Genomic DNA, 20,670 nt, shown 5'->3' with positions numbered 1-20,670 from the left:
AGCACTTGAGGTGGGGTAATGACCGACGCCACTGGACGGTGGATGACCGAAAACGAGTGATTTGGAAAGATGAATCACACTTTATCCAATGGTGATCGGAATGAAGTCTTTGGATTACGCAAATGCCTGGAAAATGTTAACTGGCAACGCTGTAGTACGGAAAGAAATGGTGTTACGGTATATGGACGTGTTTATCGAGGCTAGGGTTTGGTCCTCCCACAACGCTCAAGAAAACGCTAAATGTGGAAGGATATGGACTGATTTTACAGGACTGTGTACTGCGTGCAGTAGAATCTGTTTCTAGACAACAACATTCCTCATATGGACTGGCCTGCCCAGAATCCCGACGTGAATCCAACGGAACTCCTTTGGGATCAGTCAGAACGTCGGCTTCGCTCCAGACCTCTAGGTGTAGAATCATTACTTTGTCTCTTTTCGGCTCTTGAGAGTGAATGAGCTGCCATTCCTCCTCAGACATACAGACATCGCACTGAAAGCCTCCCCAACACAGTTCAAGCCAACATAAAGTCGAATGTTGAACACCCCCTATATGAATGTCCACTAATAGGTGTCCAGTTACTTTTGATCAGATACTCTATACCTACCTACAATTTTGAAGTAGGATACTATTAATAAAGGCACTTGCAGTTGATCAAGATACCATACTACTAATCACCTAGCAAATACCGTCCTTCATCGATGACTAAAGAAAGCAGAGTGATCTTGCCTATGCTTGCAGCCTTGACTCCTTCTTTCACGACCAAGAGTCGTTGGAGTCAGCCAGAGTCCGCGATTTTCGCGATGCCCACGGAAAGGCCTTGCTAAAACAACAACTTCCAAGAACCCCACGTTACTCGCCAGTCTGACGTCACTTTATACAAGTACGCCGTAGCCTCTTCTTATGATCTTTCTGGGTGACTTATTCGGTGACTAAAGGGTGTTTCACTGCAACAGTAACGTCAACAGCGTATACATTGCTATGTGCTTCTCTGATTGTTCAAATTAATTGACATTCTGCATTTGTAGTTACATGATACTAATGCTGCCTTACAATGTGCTAATCGATCGAAGATGGGTACATGTCGCAATTGAAGAGGTGCTTGGGCGGTTGAAGGTCAATCCGTAATGTTATTATCCTCCTTTTGCCTTTTTTTAAACAGATCGTCAGATGATGACTTGCTAAAAAGCCGAAGCTGGTATGGTATCACTTCTGTGAACTGAGGCTGAAGAAAATATGAAGTCATGATGTGTGTACGCTTATCTATGTATAAGTGTGTGTATCAGAATAAGGTTGAGGACTTACTCTACGTGTGCGTTGCACCCAGAGACATCAGAAACGGAGTGAATTCGAGTCCAAAGCTGAGGGTTGCATGCCTCAGAAATCAAGGCATCACGTTACGTCACTGCTATAATGTCCCCTTCCCCCGCCCTCCCCCCCCCCCTTACCACACACACACACCCCAGCCCTCCCTATGATTCCACATGTATGACGAGTCTGAGGACGGTAGCGCTGACGTCGCTTCCTATCCGTCGACTCATTCCGTTACTAAATTGTGCAGGAGTGTGCCAACAGTGGTGAGTTTGGGTAAAATCTACACTTCTTTTGTTACCGTACTGAAATTTGCGTCTTTTGCCAAAGCTCAGCACAGTTTCAAAGATTCATGCCACTAACATGATAATACACTTCTAATTGCGATGGAGTCCTAACACTGTGTTTATCCTGTAGTGAAGTAGAAGTGGATAGTTCCTGTGAATTATTATGGGTGGAGGTTACACTCAACAACCGAGCTAGGTTAATAATTGGCTCCTTTCACCGACCTCCCGACTCAGCAGGATTAGTGGCAGAACCACTGAGAGAAAATTTGGAATACATTTCACATAAATTTTCTCAGCATGTTATAGTCTTAGGTAGAGATTTCAATTTACCAGATATAGACTGGGACACTCAGATGTTTAGGACGGGTGGTAGGGACAGAGCATCGAGTGACGTTATACTGAGTGCACTATCCGAAAATTACCTCGAGCAATTAAACAGAGAACCAAGTCGTGGAGATAACGTCTTGGGCCTACTGATAACAAACAGACCCGAACTTTTCGACTCTGTAAGCGCAGAACAGGGAATCAGTGATCATAAGGCCGTTGCAGCATCCCTGAATATGGAAGTTAATAGGATTATAAGAAAAGGGAGGAAGGTTTATCTGTTTAGCAAGAGTAATAGAAGGCAGATTTCAGACTACCTAACAGATCAAAACGAAAATTTCTGTTCCGACACTGACAATGTTGAGTGTTTACGGAAAAACTTCAAGGCAATCGTAAAATGCGTTTTAGACAGGTACGTGCCGAGTAAAACTGTGAGGGACGGGAAAAACCCACCGTGGTTCAACAACAAGTTTAGGAAACTACTGCGAAAGCAAAGAGAGCTTTACTCCAAGTGTAAACGCAGCCAAAACCTCTCAGACAAACAGAAGCTAAACGATGTCAAAGTTAGCGTAAGGAGGGCTATGCGTGAAGCGTTCAGTGAATTCGAAAGTAAAATTCTATGTACCGACTTGACAGAAAATCCTAGGAAGTTCTGGTATTACATTAAATCAGTAAGTGGCTCGAAACAGCACATCCAGACACTCCGGGATGATGATGGCATTGAAACAGAGGATGACACGCGTAAAGCTGAAATACTAAACACCTTTTTCCAAAGCTGTTTCACAGAGGAAGACCGCACTGCAGCCGGCCGGAGTGGCCGTGCGGTTCTGGGCGCTACAGTCAGGAACAGAGCGACCGCTACGGTCGCAGGTTCGAATCCTGCCTCGGGCTTGGATGTGTGTGATGACCTTAGGTTAGTTAGGTTTAATTAGTTCTAGCCGGCCGCAGTGGCCGTGCGGTTCTAGCGCTGCAGTCCGGAACCGCGGGGCTGCTACGGTCGCAGGTTCGAATCCTGCCTCGGGTATGGACGTGTGTGATGTCCTTAGGTTAGTTAGGTTTAAGTAGTTCTAAGTTCTAGGGGACTGATGACCTAAGATGTTAAGTCCCATAGTACTCAGAGCCAGCCAATTAGGTCTAAGTTCTAGGCGACTGATGACCTCAGAAGTTGAGTCGCATAGTGCTCAGAGCCATTTGAACAATTTGAACCGCACTGCAGTTCCTTCTCTAAATCCTCGCACAAACGAAAAAATGGCTGACATCGAAATAAGTGTCCGAGGAATAGAAAAGCAACTGGAATCACTTAACAGAGGAAAGTCCACTGGACCTGACGGGATACCAATTCGATTCTACACAGAGTACGCGAAAGAACTTGCCCCCCTTCTAACAGCCGTGTACCGCAAGTCTCTAGAGGAACGGAAGGCTCTAAATGATTGGAAAAGAGCACAGGTAGTCCCAGTCTTCAAGAAGTGTCGTCGAGCAGATGCGCAGAACTGTAGACCTCTATCTCTGACGTCGATCTGTTGTAGAATTTTAGAACATGTTTTTTGCTCGAGTATCATGTCGTTTTTGGAAACCCAGAATCTACTCTGTAGGAATCAACATGGTTTCCGGAAACAGCGATCGTGTGAGACCCAACTCGCTTTATTTGTTCATGATACCCAGAAAATATTAGGTACAGGCTCCCAGGTAGATGCTATTTTCCTTGACTTCCGGAAGGCGTTCGATACAGTTCCGCAGTGTCGCCTGATAAACAAAGTAAGAGCCTACGGAATATCAGACCAGCTGTGTGGCTGGATTGAAGAGTTTTTAGCAAACAGAACACAGCATGTTGTTATCAATGGAGAGACGTCTGCAGACGTTAAAGTAACCTCTGGCGTGCCACAGGGGACTGTTACGGGACCATTGCTTTTCACAGTAAATGACCTAGTAGATAGTGTCGGAAGTTCCATGCGGCTTTTCGCAGATGATGCTGTAGTATACAGAGAAGTTGCAGCATTAGAAAATTGTAGCGAAATGCAGGAAGATCTGCAGCGGATAGGCACTTGGTGCAGGGAGTGGCAACTGACCCTTAACATAGACAAATGTAATGTATTGCGAATACATAGAAAAAAGGATCCTTTATTGTATGATTATATGATAGCGGAACAAACACTGGTAGCAGTTACTTCTGTAAAATATCTGGGAGTATGCGTGCGGAACGGTTTGAAGTGGAATGATCATATAAAATTAATTGTTGGTAAGGCGGGTACCAGGTTGAGATTCATTGGGAGAGTCCTTAGAAAATGTAGTCCATCAACAAAGGAGGTGGCTTACAAAACACTCGTTCGACCTATACTTGAGTATTGCTCATCAGTGTGGGATTCGTACCAGATCGGGTTGACGGAGGAGATAGAGAAGATCCAAAGAAGAGCGGCGCGTTTCGTGACAGGGTTATTTGGTAACCGTGACAGCGTTACGGAGATGTTTACCAAACTCAAGTGGCAGACTCTGCAAGAGAGGCGCTCTGCATCGCGATGTAGCTTGCTCGCCAGGTTTCGAAAGGGTGCGTTTCTGGATGAGGTATCGAATATATTACTTCCCCCTACTTATACCTCCCGAGGAGATCACGAATGTAAAATTAGAGGGATTCGAGCGCGCACGGAGGCTTTCAGACAGTCGTTCTTCCCGCGAACCATACGCGACTGGAACAGAAAAGGGAGGTAATGACAGTGGCACGTAAAGTGCCCTCCGCCACACACCGTTGGATGGCTTGCGGAGTATAAATGTAAATGGAGCTGTAGATGTGGACAAACACCGCAAAATATTGTTGCACTTCTCAATCGCCGTTACCGAAAAGGATGCAGAGGTGGACACTGATGTTCTTGGATGGTGGGAAGAACACAAAAAGACAGCGACATATCTGACATGCGTAGCTAAAAGCATAAGTCATCTGGACCCTTATGTTGTGAATGACATTTTATTAGGTCACAGTGACAGTCATCTGTTAAACGCTCTTGACTTACATTAACTGATGTCGATATTATTAATTACCGTAATATTATACCGGCCGGGGTGGCCGAGCGTGTCTAGGCGCTACAGTCTGGAACCGCGCGACCGCTACAGTCGCAGGTTCGAATCCTGCCTCGGGCATGGGTGTGTGTGATGTCCTTAGGTTAGTTAGGTTTAAGTAGTTCTAAGTTCTAGAGGACTGATGACCACAGAAGTTAAGTCCCATAGTGCTCAGAGCCATTTGAACCATTTTTTCGTAATATTATGATATAATGATATTTAAATTTAATGATCCTTTCCAACGATCTTCTAGAAACGCATTGATGGCGAACCATCGTCACTTAGGATCTTCTTAAAATTCCAGTTAAGGTGCCCTTATATCTGATAATTTTCTCCGAAAATATATCTCGAGTATTGGACAGAAAATCGTTTTGATTGATAAACAATGACAGAAATCACTAAAATTTATGTCATGGATAACGTATCTGACAGTTCTCGAAATGGTCTAATTTTTAGTAACTGTATAGTCAGTTTACGAGTGTTTACATCTGAAAATGTTTGCGTGATACAAGCAAATGTGTCCTGTTTCATTTCACTGACCATGTTGAAAGCACCGAGACGGAAAAATCGCGGTCTGTATTAGATGTCAGAAAAGAAGAAAAAATGTTCTGTGCGGATTCGGGAACGGATTTTGAAATGTGATAATTTCGGAGGTTATAGTCAATTAATAATCAATAAGAAATAAAAACTTTGAGGTTCGCCGATGACATTGTAATTCTGCCAGAGACAGCAAAGGATTTGCAAGAGCAGTTGAACGGAATGGACAGTGTCATGAAATTAGGGTATAAGATGAACATCAACAAAAGCAAAACGAGGATAATGGAATGTAGTCGAATTAAGTCGGGTGATGCTGAGGGAATTAGATTAGGAAATGAGACACTTAAGGTAGTAAAGGAGTTTTGCTATTTGGGGAGCAAAATAACTGATGATGGTCGAGGTAGAGAGTATATCAAATGTAGACTGGCAATGGCAAAGAAAGAGTTTATGAGGAAAGAAATTTGTTAACATCGAGTATAGATTTAAGTGTCAGGAAGTCGTTTCTGAAAGTATTTGTATGGAGTGTAGCCATGTATGGAAGTGAAACATGGACAATAACTAGTTTGGACAAGAAGAGAATAGAAGCTTTCGAAATGTGGTGCTACAGAAGAATGCTGAAGATTAGATGGGTAGATCATATAACTAATGGGGAGGTATTGAATAGGATTGGGGAGAAGAGAAGTTTGTGGCACAACTTGACTAGAAGAAGGGATCGGTTGGTAGGACATGTTCTGAGGCATCAAGTGATCACCAATTTAGTACTGGAGGGCAGGGTGGAGGGTAAAAATCGTAGAGGGAGACCAAGAGATGAATACACTAAACAGATTCAGAAGGATGTAGGTTGCAGTAGGTACTGGGATATGAAGAAGCTTGTACAGGATAGAGTAGCATGGAGAGCTGCATCAAACCAGTCTCAGGACTGAAGACCACAACAACAACAACAGTCAATTAATGTCTGAGCTCCGTATTGAGGATCCATTGCTGTTTTCGAAAGTTTTAAGAATAAAACCAGCTAATTTGGAATGGTCGCTTGTAAAATTGGTCCACTTATATCAAAGAAAGGTCCCAAAATCGTAAAAGCTATTAGCGTAACAGAAAGACTTCGCAATTTTTAGCATTGGATGAGGCAGTACTTAAAGTACTTGATGAAGTATTATTTTATTGTGTGAAATGTTTATTAAAAGTATACTGTTTGAAACTGAACATTATATGTCGGGAGATTATTCTTAGAGAAGCCTAAGTTACTTATTCAGAGTAGGGAAATGCACAATAAGCCTAACTGTTCCTGAAGCATGAAGAGCAATTATGTCAGTATTGAAAAGAAGGTAAGGTAATTGTTAAAAAATGAAAAGATACTTTCAGCTCCAGTCAGTATGTAAGATGCTAACGTTTTTGGTGTTCGAAAATTTATATATTGTTCAGAATTACTTAAAGATTCGAAAAATCTACAATCCGAAGCAAGTGACTTCGGATTACTGTAGCTGTGAGAAGCCGAATTTGGTCGTAGGTCATCCACCTCATTTATCTATAGTATTACTTTTTGAATTTGAAAGTTTCTTTCTGTGCTTTTATATAAATATTCGGAAGAGAGACGCCTAATTTAGGATCCAACGTATTTGCCAAAAACATCATATTGATCCTTTCCTTTGAGCAATTTTTATCCACTTTTTTTTACTCATGTTTACTCGAAACTTATTGCCTGTTGCCAGAAAAGTAGTCGGGCAGCCAATCTCTGTTAAATCTGTCGCACAAGCTTGAACTTGCAAGTAATCAGTGCCTACATCTATTGGTATAGACAGAGTCTAACATGGCATAGATACGTCGATATATATCGCTGACAGCAGACATATATATCTCTGACATAGATCCTTAATTTTATCTATTTCTATCCGTGTTTCTTCCGCGACTACATTACTTTCGTAAAATAAAGAACAATCGCATACAGTCACAATCGTAATTTGATTTCAATTCACGATGCGTTTAGAGCCCTACGGGCTCACCTTCAGGTACTTTGACGATCTACATCGATTCCCAGATGCATGATTTTTGAAGAAAAGTGCGAGTAAACATGTTTAGGTACATTTACCCACTTTTCGCCCATAGGCTCTAATTGCATCTTGAATCGAAATAAAATCACAATTCTGACAGAAGGCGGTTGATCTTTACTTTACGAGAATAATATTTACTGCTAACCAATCGGTATTTGTAAATAACCAGCGACCTGTCCTGGCTTCTCACAGGTAGTACAAGTATCTACAGCAGGACGACTTGTCTGTCTTAGCTGTAATAAATTAAATACACAAATTTTCCCCGAGAATCAATCTATCAGAGAAAATCATGTTAAAGGCCCTACAGTAGTTCCGAGATCATCCGTCACATACAGACAGAAAAACGCGGCAAAGACTTTAATACGTCATACTTCAGCCAATTTTCTCGAAATATTTGTAAATTATATACACAAAGCTTCCTCGTGAATTAATCTATTAGTGAAAACAGTATCAAAATTCCTAATTAGCCGTCACGTACAGACAGAACCCGCAGAGCTGTGTATAGCGGCAGTGCTGCGAGTCCTCGGTTATACTCGCGCACTTCTGTACTCGCTGTTCTTTCTATGCCGGTAGAGTCCACTGGTACCCGACAAGACTCAGGCGACGTGTTTCTGGTTATAAACGGGCCGCGCGGAAACTGGTGAGTCGAGTCTCCGAGCACACACAGGTAGCGAGTTTGGAGATGAAGTCATAGGACCCGTGAATGAGTTTAAACCAAGCTTACGGTGCTCATTTCAGATCTCTGCAGCCCACCTGCTCTGCTCCGAGTCGACTGCTGTTCGGTGTCGGGCTTATTTGCTGGTTGCCGCGGGGAAGCCGATGGCGACGTGGTCAGCCCAGGATCGCCCTTTCGATCGTAAAAGTCTCCAATTATAACAGTTCTCTAATTCAGCATGGTTACCTATAATAATACTGATGGATACAAAACAATCCTCCTCCCCCCCCTCCCCCCATCCTACTAGCCTGCCGCATCCTACAGAATGAATTTAGCGCCGAAAGCGTTCCAGATGATGACGACTCCGGAAGGGTGGTAGACAACGATAGCATTGATAGACACTAAAGCACACACTGGAGTTATAGCACGGTCGCAATCACTCCGTCTGCCCAGAAGTTCCGAGGCTGATTTTATTCCCGACGTATAAGCGACATCTGTGCAGTAACTATTGTGGCAGTTTGAACGAACGGCTGTAAGTAACAGACGTACATTCGACAAACCACGAGTGCACAGCCAGTGTTAAGTAGTGAACGTACTGCCGTAGTGTAACAAAACTATTGTATTACAATTTGCAGTGAAGAACATCTCTAAACCAAATGTTCAAAGTACATTTTGAAGAAGAGAAAAGTATGTGCAAAGTTTGTCCTGCACAATTTGAATCCTGGACAAAAACAATGACGTGTCGACGCCCGTCGCAGTTGGATTGAAATGGGAAACGCGGATAATTATTTTGTAGAAAAAAAAATCATCACGGGTGACGAGACTTGGCGTTATCAATACGAACGTATCACAAAACGACAAAGTGCAGAAATTAGCTTGGAGGGACAACACTTTGACGAGATAACCGACATTCATACCGGTGTGAATTGCGAGTTGAACGAGATCCCAAAGAAAGTGTTCTCTAACAGTTTCACATGGCTGTATGAACATTTTCTACATCTGCATGGATACTCTGCAAATCACATTTAAGTCCGTGCAGGGGGTTCATCGAACCACATTCACAATTCTCTATTATTCCAATCTCGTATAGCGCGCGGAAAGAATGAACACCTATATCTTTCCGTACGAGCGCTGATTTCACTTATTTTATCGTGGTGATCGTTCCGCCTTATGTAGGTCGGTGTTAACAAAATATTTTTGCATTCGGAGGAGGAAGTTGGTGACTGGAATTTCGTGAGAAGATTCCGTCGCAACGAAAAACGCCTTTCTTTTAATGATTTGCAGCCCAAAACCTTTATCATTTCTGGGACACTCTCTCTCATATTTCGCAATAATACAAACCGTGCTGCCGTTCTTTGAACTTTTTCTATGTACTCCGTCAGCCCTGTCTGGTAAGGATCCCACATTGCGCAGCAGTATTCTAAAAGAGGACGGACAAGCGTAGTGTAGGCAGTCTCCTTAGTAGGTCTGTTACATTTTCTAAGTGTCCTGCCAATAAAACGCAGCCTTTGGTTAGCCTTTCGTACAACATTTTCTATGTGTTCTTTCCAATGTAAGTTTTTCGTAATTTCAGTACCTAGATATTTAGTTGAATTTACGGCTTTTAGATTAGACTGATTGATCGTGTAATCGAAGTTTAACGAGTTCCTTTTAGCACTCATGTGGGTGACCTCACATTTTTCGTTATTTAGGGCCAACTGCCACTTTTCGCACCATTCAGATATTTTTTCTAAATCGTTTTGCAGTTTGTTTTGATCTTCTGATGACGTTATTAGTCGATAAACGACAGAAGAGGCAATGACCGTGAAGTCGTTCACCTTCAGTGAACTGAAGTGAATAAATACGCGAGACGCAGTGGGCCCAAGAAGAGCAGGAAGATTAGTTTTCAGTTCAGTTTCGGAGCTGAAGACCGTCATGCAGGAAGAGACTACATCGTACACAGAAGCACGAAGTCCGCCGCTGTAATGGAATAGCAAGCAGCAGACTCGCCGCCAGAAGACAGTAGTCAGAAGGTATTTGAAGACTGATTGTTACGTACCCGGGTGACTCGTGAGGACGGGAAGGAGACGGCCTCACATCAGCAGTCACCTGTGTAGTGGGATGAAGATCTGACAGCCGAAGACTGGCAAGCTGGAGTCCGTTGTTCGAGTCCGGGACACTGGCCTTTCCCCGCCGCGCCGCTCCGCTGGCCGACGCACAACACACGCGGCCGCTTAGAGAAGAGAAACACTGGGACGCCACACCCGAGGTATCACCATCCGATGCACGACTTCGCTCTCAATAATTAAACGGGCCACAGCACGATGCGCATCTCCAGTCAACTGGGCGAGACGGCGACCCGAGATACACACAGCCACGCGTAATCAGACGCCGCCGCTGCCGCAACAGAAGGCTTCGCAAACGACACAGATGCCGCTCTCCGAGCCAGAACATCCAGTAATGAACCAGTTGTACAAAACTTCCAATAAAAGTTATCTTATGTAAAAATGCTGTTTCATTCTACCTCATACCCGAGCCAAGGAAGAACCAACCCTGCCCACATATTGTTAAGAGAGAAAAAGTAATTTATTTAGTATTTTCACCCTGACATAATGCTTTAGAATTAAATGGCCATTGCAGTAATGCTCATCCTGACAACTGACTAGCATCAAAAGAGAAAACCCAGTTACATTTAGTAGCAGAGGTGTTACAGACAGTGCCATCTGCAAACAACCGAAGACGACTGCTCAGATTGTCTCCCAAATCGTTTATATAGATAAGGAACAGCAAAGGGCCTATAACACTAACTTGGGGAACGCCTGAAATCACTTCTGTTTTACTCGATGACTTTCCGTCAATTACTACGAACTGTGACCTCTCTGACAGGAAATCGCAAATCCAGTCACATAACTGAGAAGATATTCCATAGACACGCAATTTTACTACGAGCCGCTTGTGTAGTACAGTGCCAAAAGCGTTCCGGAATACGGAATCGATCTTAAATCCCTTGTCAATAGCACTCAGCACTTCATGTGAATAAAGAGCTGTTTGTGTTTCACAGGAACGATGTTTTCTAAAGCCATGTTGACTGTGTGTCAATAGACCGTTTTCTTCGAGGTAATTCATAATGTTTGAACACAATATATGTTCTAAAATCCTGCTGCATATCGACGTTAACGATATGGGCCTGTAATTTAGTGGATTACTCCTACTACCTTTTCTGAATATTGGCGTGACCTGTAGAACTTTCTAGTCTTTGGGTACGGATCTTGAGTCGAGCGAACTGTTGTAAATGATTGTTAAGCATGTAGCATGGATTTTCTGCCAGGTTTCGAGACAAAGTTTCGTTGTGGAAACTGTTATAGGCGTATCGCATTGTACTCCACGGTATGTTTCGAGCTTCTGTAAAGGATCGCCAATCTTGGGGATTTTGCGTCTGTTTAAATTTGGCATGTTTGTTTCGTTGTTTCTGCAGCAGAGTTCTAACCCGTTTTGTGTATGAAGGAGGATCAGCTCCTTCGTTGGTTAGTTTATTTGGTAATAACCTCTCAATTTCTGCTGATACTATTTCTTTGAATTTTTGAGTGTTGTGCTCAAGTGGAGGGAGACTATATAGAACACCTAAAGCATTACAACCACCATTGTAACTTTATTAATCCAGTCTCTAAACGTTTTCGACTGACGTGGTACTTCAATGTGGCGTTGTCCCTTGCACTGGTGAGGAAAACAGTTCCAGTTGGCCCTCACTTGCAGCGTTCATTCTTATGTAAATCTGTGTGTGCAAACAGGTCGTATTTATTTGTTCCATTTCGCATTGGTTACTTGGTGAGTGTGTTAAAAAATTGACTACTTGTACTGCAGTGCTGCTTCCCCCACAACAAATATGTTTTACACCATGATTTTGTAAGTGCTGACCGCGAGACGATCCTGAAACTTTGGAACACAGTGGTCAGACGTCGCAAAACCACAGGCCAGTAGGGTAGCTTATTTAAAAACCAATAGCTGCTCCTAAAACATTTCTCTACCAGTTCATCGAACCGCAGAAACAAAGTGATTAGTTTGAACTGTGTGCCCAAATATTGGAACAACAAGTAATGATATTACACATATTACACATAGACGATCGAAAAATGAGGGTATATTCGACGAGAGAAAAGAGGATGACATGGATGAAACCACATGTCTGTGCCCCACACGTACTCAGTTCTTCACAACAAACAGTAAAATAGCATTGATAAATTTTAGTACCTGACGGTGACATGACGAGGCATGCCGCCGAAATACTGTGCCTGTCAGACACTAGCATCAACGAATATCAACGCCAAGGAAGCTGCAGGAGATTTATTTCTTTGAAATGTGAGAAAAATAAAACAGTCGATTGCTTGACTAAAAGAAGGAATTGTTTGGTAGAACTGACCCTGAGGTATCAACGATTCATCAGTTTGGTAATGGGGGGGGGGGGGGGGGAGAGAGAAGTGTAGGGTGATAAAAATAGTAGAGCGTCAGCAAGGCTTGACTACAGCATGCAAACTCAAAGGGAAGTAGGTTGTAGTAAGTGTGTAAGGAAGAAGAGGCTTGCACAGGACAGAGTACCTTAGTGAGCTGCGTCAAATCTGTCTTCTGACTGGAGACCACAAGAGCAATAGATTTTTCATATATACAAAATACAGTCGATTGCAATAGCCGGGTAATAGTCTGTTGATCGCTGTTTATTATTCCCAGATTACCAGTTTCAGGCACTCTCGTCCATGAGTAGATTTGTTAAGGATATGAAATCAAATGGCAGTTAGGGACCTAATCTTGAGTTTACATACTATAAAACTCACTGTCATTTGCACTTTCATCAACAGATCTTACATAGGTGACAATGCCAGAAGACGACAATATAGAAGTAATAGACGGCAACCGACAAACTGAATAGAAGTGTATTTTCTACAGAAAGGATCGCAATCGCTCCTCACTGACAAGTATGGCAGTTTTTCATTTATACTGTCTGTATCATGAGTATTAAATAAATCATTATACCAGGTAATGGGCATCGCAATCGTTCCTCACTGACAAGTATGGCAGTTTTTCATTTATACTGTCTGTATCATGAGTATTAAATAAATCATTATACCAGGTAATGGGCACATCGCATGTTAGAGGAAGTCGATCGTTAAAACTGAAGACCAGGCGTGGCCCAACCTGTAACCTATCTCATGTAGAAATCTTGATCGGCTTGAATAAAAACTAAATAGACACACAAAGCGTTTTCAAAATCAATAAAAGCTAAGAAGGTCCTATTCCAAAGAAATATTGAATTGAAATGTGACGTTCAAAATTTTGGATGCCACCAGCACCGCATGACTGTGTTTGCATCTCACCAGAGCAAGAGGGCAGTTTCTCATCCTTGGGTGTGTTGAAATCACTTCATTTAGTATAAGAAGTCTGAAAGATGAAAGTTACAGCTGGTTCTCTGGCTTCATTGGTCACATCTTATTGTCCTTAAGCTCAGTCACTTGTCCTCCCGCGGATACTTGGAGGTGTTGAGGGCACAGCACGTTGTGGCGTAGTGTGTCTCATTTTCGCATCCGTAGTTTATTCAATTCCGGCCTGATTTGCTAATACTCCCATGTGCCCCAATACCAGACAGGTCTAGACAAGTGGTGGTCTTTGCTTAGGCGTGGAAGGCGGGTGGAATAAACTTCGCATAGTCTGGCGGGAGTTGGCGAAGATGGCTCATACTACCTCGAGGAATAATACAGTTGCGTCGGTCGCGCGTATGAATTAATCGATCACGCTTACTTGTGCTTAAGTCGTCACGCTACATTATGCGCAGGTGAGATTCTCTACCTGAAAGCACGTTGCACATGTGTGACTACTCGCTGTGGGTGGGTGCCATGCAGCTGCATATAAATAAACCGCCGAACACGTCGCGAATGTGTCAGTGACGTAACTAATTAGTCGATTATATCGAATGAGGATCTCAAAATTCTCGAGTATGCTGCAGAGTCCGCATGCGCAGGAAAGGGACAGCGGCTTCGTCTGCTGACATGGGAATGTTATAACCACTTCTCCCCGAGCTTACATTATTTACAGTAATGGATTTTGTGCTTATGTTTCTTCTTAAGCTTTGTTTTAATGTTTACTCTGTTTTTGTGACACAGGGGGGAATGGTATTTTTTCTACCAGTGTTCTCCAATGAGGGAAACGTAATATCTCAGAGCAGAAGGGTATTTTCTTTTAGCAATTGCTGGACAAAGAAAAAAACCTACGACATGCATCAAAAGAATGTAAATAGATAACCGATTATAATGAAAACTGTCTCAGCAGTCAAAAAATCAGAGCTGTTAAGCGGAAAAAATAAGATTAGATGTTTTTTATCGGTTATAAAGAAGAGAAGAAAAAGAGACTAAAGTAAAAATGTGCTATTTACTGCCTTCTTAATAATAGCCGGCCGGACTGGCCGAGCGGTTCTAGGCGCTACAGTCTGGAACCGCGTGACCGCTGCGGTCGCAGGTTCGAATCCTGCCTCGGGCATGGATGTGTGTGATGTCCTTAGGTTAGTTAGGTTTAAGTAGTTCTAAGTTCTAGGGGACTGATGACCTCAGAAGTTAAGTCCCTTAGTGTTGAGAGCCATTTTTGAACTTTGGTGCTATTCATGACACAAACGCCAAGATTGTCCGTCCAGACAAGCACAGCGTTACGCTTGTGGCAAGAAAGGTCATGTACAATCCGTATGTTTGTAAAGCAACAAACATAAGAATTCTGCACACTAAAAAAAAGTTAGTCACAAGGCCCTTGTAATCATTGTAGCGTATTCAAAAGAACTAGCAAGTAAACAGTTTCTTCAGTGCTACACCAGTCCAACGAACTTTCTTTCATTTGCAATTTATTGGAAAAAAATGTGAAATTTCAGTAGGACACAGGTGCCTCTGAATCATAACACGTATGAACTGTTAGGCTCCCCACGCCTGTCTAAAACTAACATGCATCTGACGGATTATAATGGACAATACACCCCTGTTCTCAGAAAATGTACTTGGCCTGCCATGTATTGCTCGCACACACGAACTGTGACTTTCACTGTGCTACTATCACGCGATTGTGAGAACAAATTTAACCTTGATTCGTTTGATTTGCTGGCTTTCTAATTCAGGACAATCTGTAGTCAATGACTGCATTCAATGCCAACGGCACTGTATCTCGCTTGCTGAAAGAATTCCCTGAACTCCTTCCTGAAGGTTTAGGCAAGGCTAACAATTTTGTTGCGCATATTACCGTGAAAGACAGGGCTCAGCCGAAATTTTTCCGGGCCAGAAGAGTTCCCATTGCATTACGGGACAATGTAGCTGCTGAACTTAGAATTGCAAGATAGCGGACCTATTGCGCCCATACAAGCTAGTCAGTGGGCAAGTTCACTGGTTTTGCTCCCCAAACCGTCAGGTTGCATTCACCCCTGTGTTGTCTTTAAGTCTACCATCAGCCCACAAACTGTCATTGATACTTATCCATTGCCAGGCCCAGAGGATCTCATGGAGAGATTAGGCGCTGGTCCCTACTTTTCAAAAATTGATTCGCGTGACGCATATCTTCAAATACCACTCGATGAAGAATCGTAAAAAGTGTGTGTAGTTAACACTCATTTGGGCTTGTTTAAATACTTGCGTTTGTCTTTTGGTAGTGCTTCTGTATCCGCCATTCTTCAGCGGCATTAGGAACAGCTGACTGCTCGAGTACGAAACTGTTCCAACTGTTTGGTCGTACACCTGAAGAACGCATTGCAAATTTGCGTGCTTTGTATTGTGTCTTATCTGATGCAGGACTAAAATGTAGACCGGACGACTGTGATTTTTTTGAAGCTGAGTTACAGTATCTTGCTCATGTCATCAACATTCGAGGTGTACATACTCTTCAGACACACGAGTTGATCCCCAAAAGCATTGCCAAAAGAAGTGTTGCAGTTACTTCACGAAGGACACTGGGGGACTGTTTGTATGAAACAGTTAGCGCGTAGATCTTGTACTTGACAGGGTACAGGCACCCAAATAGAATAGATGACGTCAAAGTGTCACACATGTGCGGAAAATCAGTCTGCTCCGCCACAAAAATTCTCTGCTTGGCATTTGTAAGAATCACCACGACAATGTGTGCACATGGACGTTGTGGGTCCTTTCTGGAACATTTGTAGGTTGATTGTGGTAGACCCTTTTAGCAAGTTTCCTTTTGCTGTGCCAATGAACTCGGCAAAGTGATGTAGCTCAGTTCAGGCGTTGTCCTCCATTTTTGCCTCGAAGGTTTGACTGAAGTGATAGTATCGGACAATGGCCCTCAGTTCACGTCAAATGAAACTGAAACATTTTGTGAACGCAAAATGGCATACAGCATCCAACTAATGCGCCGTACCATCCACAGTCAAACGGCGAAGCGGAACGTTTTGTTAGAACCTTCGAACAGCAGATGACCAAACTTCGCACTGAACACATCAGGGATCAAGCAAGCACTGCAACTGTTTCTCGCCTCCTATTGTTCCCATCCACGAGATGGATCATCGCCGGCGGAATTGCTTCACGGCCGCCGCCATCGGATACTGCTCCACCTTTTCGAGCTTCCTCAGCGTCCGGCGCCGAAGGAAGGCCATAAATATCGCTTCGCGCCGCATGATATTGTGTTTTTCAGGTTTTTAGCAGCAGCAGACGGTGGGCGCGAGGCGAGATCTTTCGTCGACTTGGTGCATGCATTTATCTCATTTCAGGCTCAGACGGATTATAGCGCCGACATCGCAATCAAATTCCTCACTGTCATGTGCACAGTGATCCTTCTGTATCTCTTGTTCCAGATTTACGGATCCCGAGGACAGCGCAGCCACCAGAGGGTGTCACCACGACACTACGAGACGACCCCATGGAGACGGAGCCTTCGCCTCCTCTGCCTCCTCTCATCTTACCGATGAAGCTGGACCCCCCCAAGCCACAGCGGCCGACACCTTCTACATCCTGGAATGGGCCTCAGGAGGTGGACGCCTACGCTTCTGGGCGTTTTCCGAGGGATATTTCCACCAAAGCGAAGGCCGGATGGCGGGGTACGACTGTAAGTCTGACGTCCCCTGCAGCCACAACTTCCAGTCCATCTGAGTGTACACGACTCTGCCTCTTCCCCCCTACCACGCCCCAATTGTAGTGTTCCATATACGACGACGGTCCATCAGTTTGGGGGGGGGGGGGGGCGAGGGGAAGGGAGGAATGTTACGGCGTAAAGTCAGCGCTGGTACACAGTAGGGAACGACAGAGAAGAGAAGCCAGTGAGAAGAGGTCGCTGACCGACCTTCCTCCAGGACGGCAATGCGACAGCAGCGGCCCTAGATGAGAAGGACTTAAGCGCCGCGCACGACTGGTGGCAGCCCACTTCGATAGCAGCTTCAACGTTAGCCACTTCGTTAGCCGACGCTTCGTAACCTCTATCATTACAAATCTCTATGTAGCAAAAAAATCTCTCATATGACTCAGCGCTATGGGACTTAACTTCTGAGGTGATCAGTCCCCTAGAACTTAGAACTACTTAAACCTAACTAACCTAAGGACATCACACACATCCATGCCCGAGGCAGGGTTCAAACCTGCGACCGTAGCGGTCGCGCGGTTCCAGACTGTAGCGCCTAGAACCGCTCGGCCACCCCGGCCGGCTCTATGTAGCACAGACTTGTGTTTGTCTATTGTGAAAAATACTGATTACTTTGTATATCGCCCTTTGCTTGCAACACATCTATCAAAGTTAAGTATTTGTATTTGTCTATTTTTAATACGAGTTGTTTGATTGTTTGTCTAGCGAACCGAGTATGCAGGATTCCTAGACACAACAAAAAATCGCTTACACCATCGGGCATCGAGACTGGATCCGCCACACGGCTGTCAAGCGCGCTGACCACCCAGCTACGTAGGGGGAACTTCGTCAGGAGCAGCCAATATGAATTTTCCTTTAGTCACCATCATTGCTTGTCCTTACATTCTCTAACTATATTTCGAATTTTTCGTAAAAAGAATGGTCCCTCATAATCTCGATTTCGCCGCTCTCGTGCCAAACTACACAGGAGTCAGCTGACACAAGAAAACACATCTTTGTCGCTGACATGTAGACGGAAACGGCCATTGGTGACGGCGAGACTCTCAGTACAGGAATTACCCAATTTCAGCGATTGCTCGCCTGCGTCAGGCTAGTGTGCAAATGGTGCAAATGGCTCTGAGCACTATGGGACTTGACTTCTGAGGTCATCAGTGCCCTAGAACTACTTAAACCTAACTAACCTAAGGACACCACACACATCCATGCCTGAGGCAGGATTCGAACCTGCGACCGTAGCGGTCGCGCGGTTCCATACTGTAGCGCCTAGAACCGCTCGGCCACTTCGGCCGGCTGCTAGTGTGGGAACTGCTGGCAGAGTTAAGACGGGCCGCTTGGGAAGCGCGTGATGGGGAACGATTTCGGCTTCGCTACGCGTACGTAATGCTCTGTCCAGAAGCCAAGTTCTGGTTCGGCGCACAGTGTTTACCTGCGCCGACTTACCCTCGTAGCGGGAGCCGTCCGGGTAGTGGAAGACACCCTGTCCGTACTTGAGACCCTGTCGCCAGTCGCCGTGGTACTGTGCGCCCCCGCGGAACACGTAGATGCCGACGCCGTGTCGTTTGCCGCGAGCGTACTGCCCCACGTAGAGGTCGCCGTTGGGCAGCCGCGCCCATCCGCGCCCGTGACGCTGGTCCGCTGCGTTGCGCTCCCCCCAGTACTCCTGTACAAACGCAACGTGGCACAAATAACACCTCGCAGCGAATTTTCGCTTAAAGTTTGTAAAATAAAATATTTAGGATTTCTATATTTTATTTATTTGTGCATAATATACTTCCTCACAGAAAAAGTGAAGCACCCAGAAGACATAACCAGATGTCAATGTTATTTCGTACACACACACACACACACGCACACCGCATGTAAGTACCTAGAGTTGAAATGCTCTGTGACGTGTAGAGCAGCCACCAGAATACATTAGCGTCGATCGTGTTTGGCGTTGTTACCTGGCCTGGTATGGTAAATGAGCGGCGTTAACAGCGTCAGATATTGAGCGATCACTTGAAGTACACGGAAATGCCAGGTACTCATGTGGATCAGCGTCATCAGCAGCTGACAGAATTTGAAATGTAGAAACCGCCTGAAAACAACATCCAGGCTGATCTGCACATCGACCCTTCTCGTTAATCTGCCGGGCGCAGTTCATCTGTGGCTGGCTATCTCCCCGTCCCGGAAGCGGCGTCTCCGGACTCATCTCTTTCTGCAGTTTACTCTCAGTCTATGTTCCGTACTCATTCCACTGCTCACTCTATCCAACACATACTGTAATTCTTCTTTAATATCACTGATGATAGCAGTGTCTTCTACCTACCATATCAGTGATATGCTTTCATCTTGAATTTTAATCGCACTCAAATCCTTCTTTTATTTCCGTCATTGCTTCTTCGATGTATAGATTACACAGTACGAGTGAAAGACTGCATGCCTGTGTTACACCCTTTTCAGTACCAAGCAGGTCTTGGTCTTTCAATGTTATTGTTCCCTCTTACTCCTTGTACATATAGTACCTTGTACATATAGTATATCACCCGTCTTCCCCTGTAGCTTACTCCTGTTTTCCTAAAAATGTCGGACATTTTGTAAAATTTTACACCGCCGTACGCTTTTTATAGGTCGGCAAGTCCTATGAGCGTATCTTTTTATTTTTCTTCAGTCTTGCTTCCATTACCATGCGCAATCTCAGAACTGCCCCTCTGGTGCCTTTACCTTTCCTAAAGCGAAACTGATCGTCATTTAACTCATCCTCAATTTTCTATTCCATTCTTATGTATCTTATTCTTATCAGCAGTTTGGATGCATGAGGTGTTAAGGCGACCGTGTGATAGTTATCCACTGTGTGGACAATCCTGGATACTCGGTTCGCTAGACAAACAATCAAACAACTCGTATTAATGAGTTATATTACAACTAGACAAATACAAATACGGTACGTCGTCAATCTCTTACATTCTGCATACCAACCTGAATAGTTGTTTGGTTGAAACTTCCTCCAACGATTTTAGAAGTTCCGATGGAATGTTATCGATACCTTCTGCTTAATTTTATTTAAAGTCTTCGAGAGCTTTTTTAAATTATGGGTCTAATACTGGATCCTCTATGTCTTCCAAATGGTTCAGATGACTCTGAGCACTATGGGACTTAACTTCTCAGGTCATTAGTCCCCTAGAACGTAGAACTACTTAAACCTAACTAACCTAAGGACATCACACACATCCATGCCCGACGCAGGATTCGAACCTGCGACCGTAGCGGTAGCGCGGTTCCAGACTGTAGCGCCTAGAACCACTCGGCCACTTCGTCTATGACTTCCATATCGACTTCAATTTCCTATCATGTTATCAGGCAAGACCTTCAATGTACTCTTCTTACCTATCCGTTCTCTCT

General features: G+C 44.1%; 1 protein-coding gene across 1 annotated transcript in view; it reads right to left on the bottom strand.

The window, feature by feature from the left end:
* LOC126195582 (radial spoke head 1 homolog) overlaps positions 1-20,670 on the bottom strand; it is a 128,422-nt gene that overhangs the window by 70,575 nt on the left and 37,177 nt on the right. Inside the window, exon 2 of the mRNA XM_049934208.1 lies at positions 18,730-18,949. Coding sequence (XP_049790165.1) covers positions 18,730-18,949 — 220 coding nt within the window. The remainder of the gene's footprint in view (positions 1-18,729; positions 18,950-20,670) is intronic.

The sequence above is a fragment of the Schistocerca nitens genome, chromosome 7 (genome assembly GCF_023898315.1).
Source record: "Schistocerca nitens isolate TAMUIC-IGC-003100 chromosome 7, iqSchNite1.1, whole genome shotgun sequence".
NCBI classification, from domain to species: domain Eukaryota; kingdom Metazoa; phylum Arthropoda; class Insecta; order Orthoptera; family Acrididae; genus Schistocerca; species Schistocerca nitens.
The sequence above is the reverse complement of the archived record's forward strand: the minus strand, read 5'-3'. Positions and strand labels throughout refer to the sequence as shown.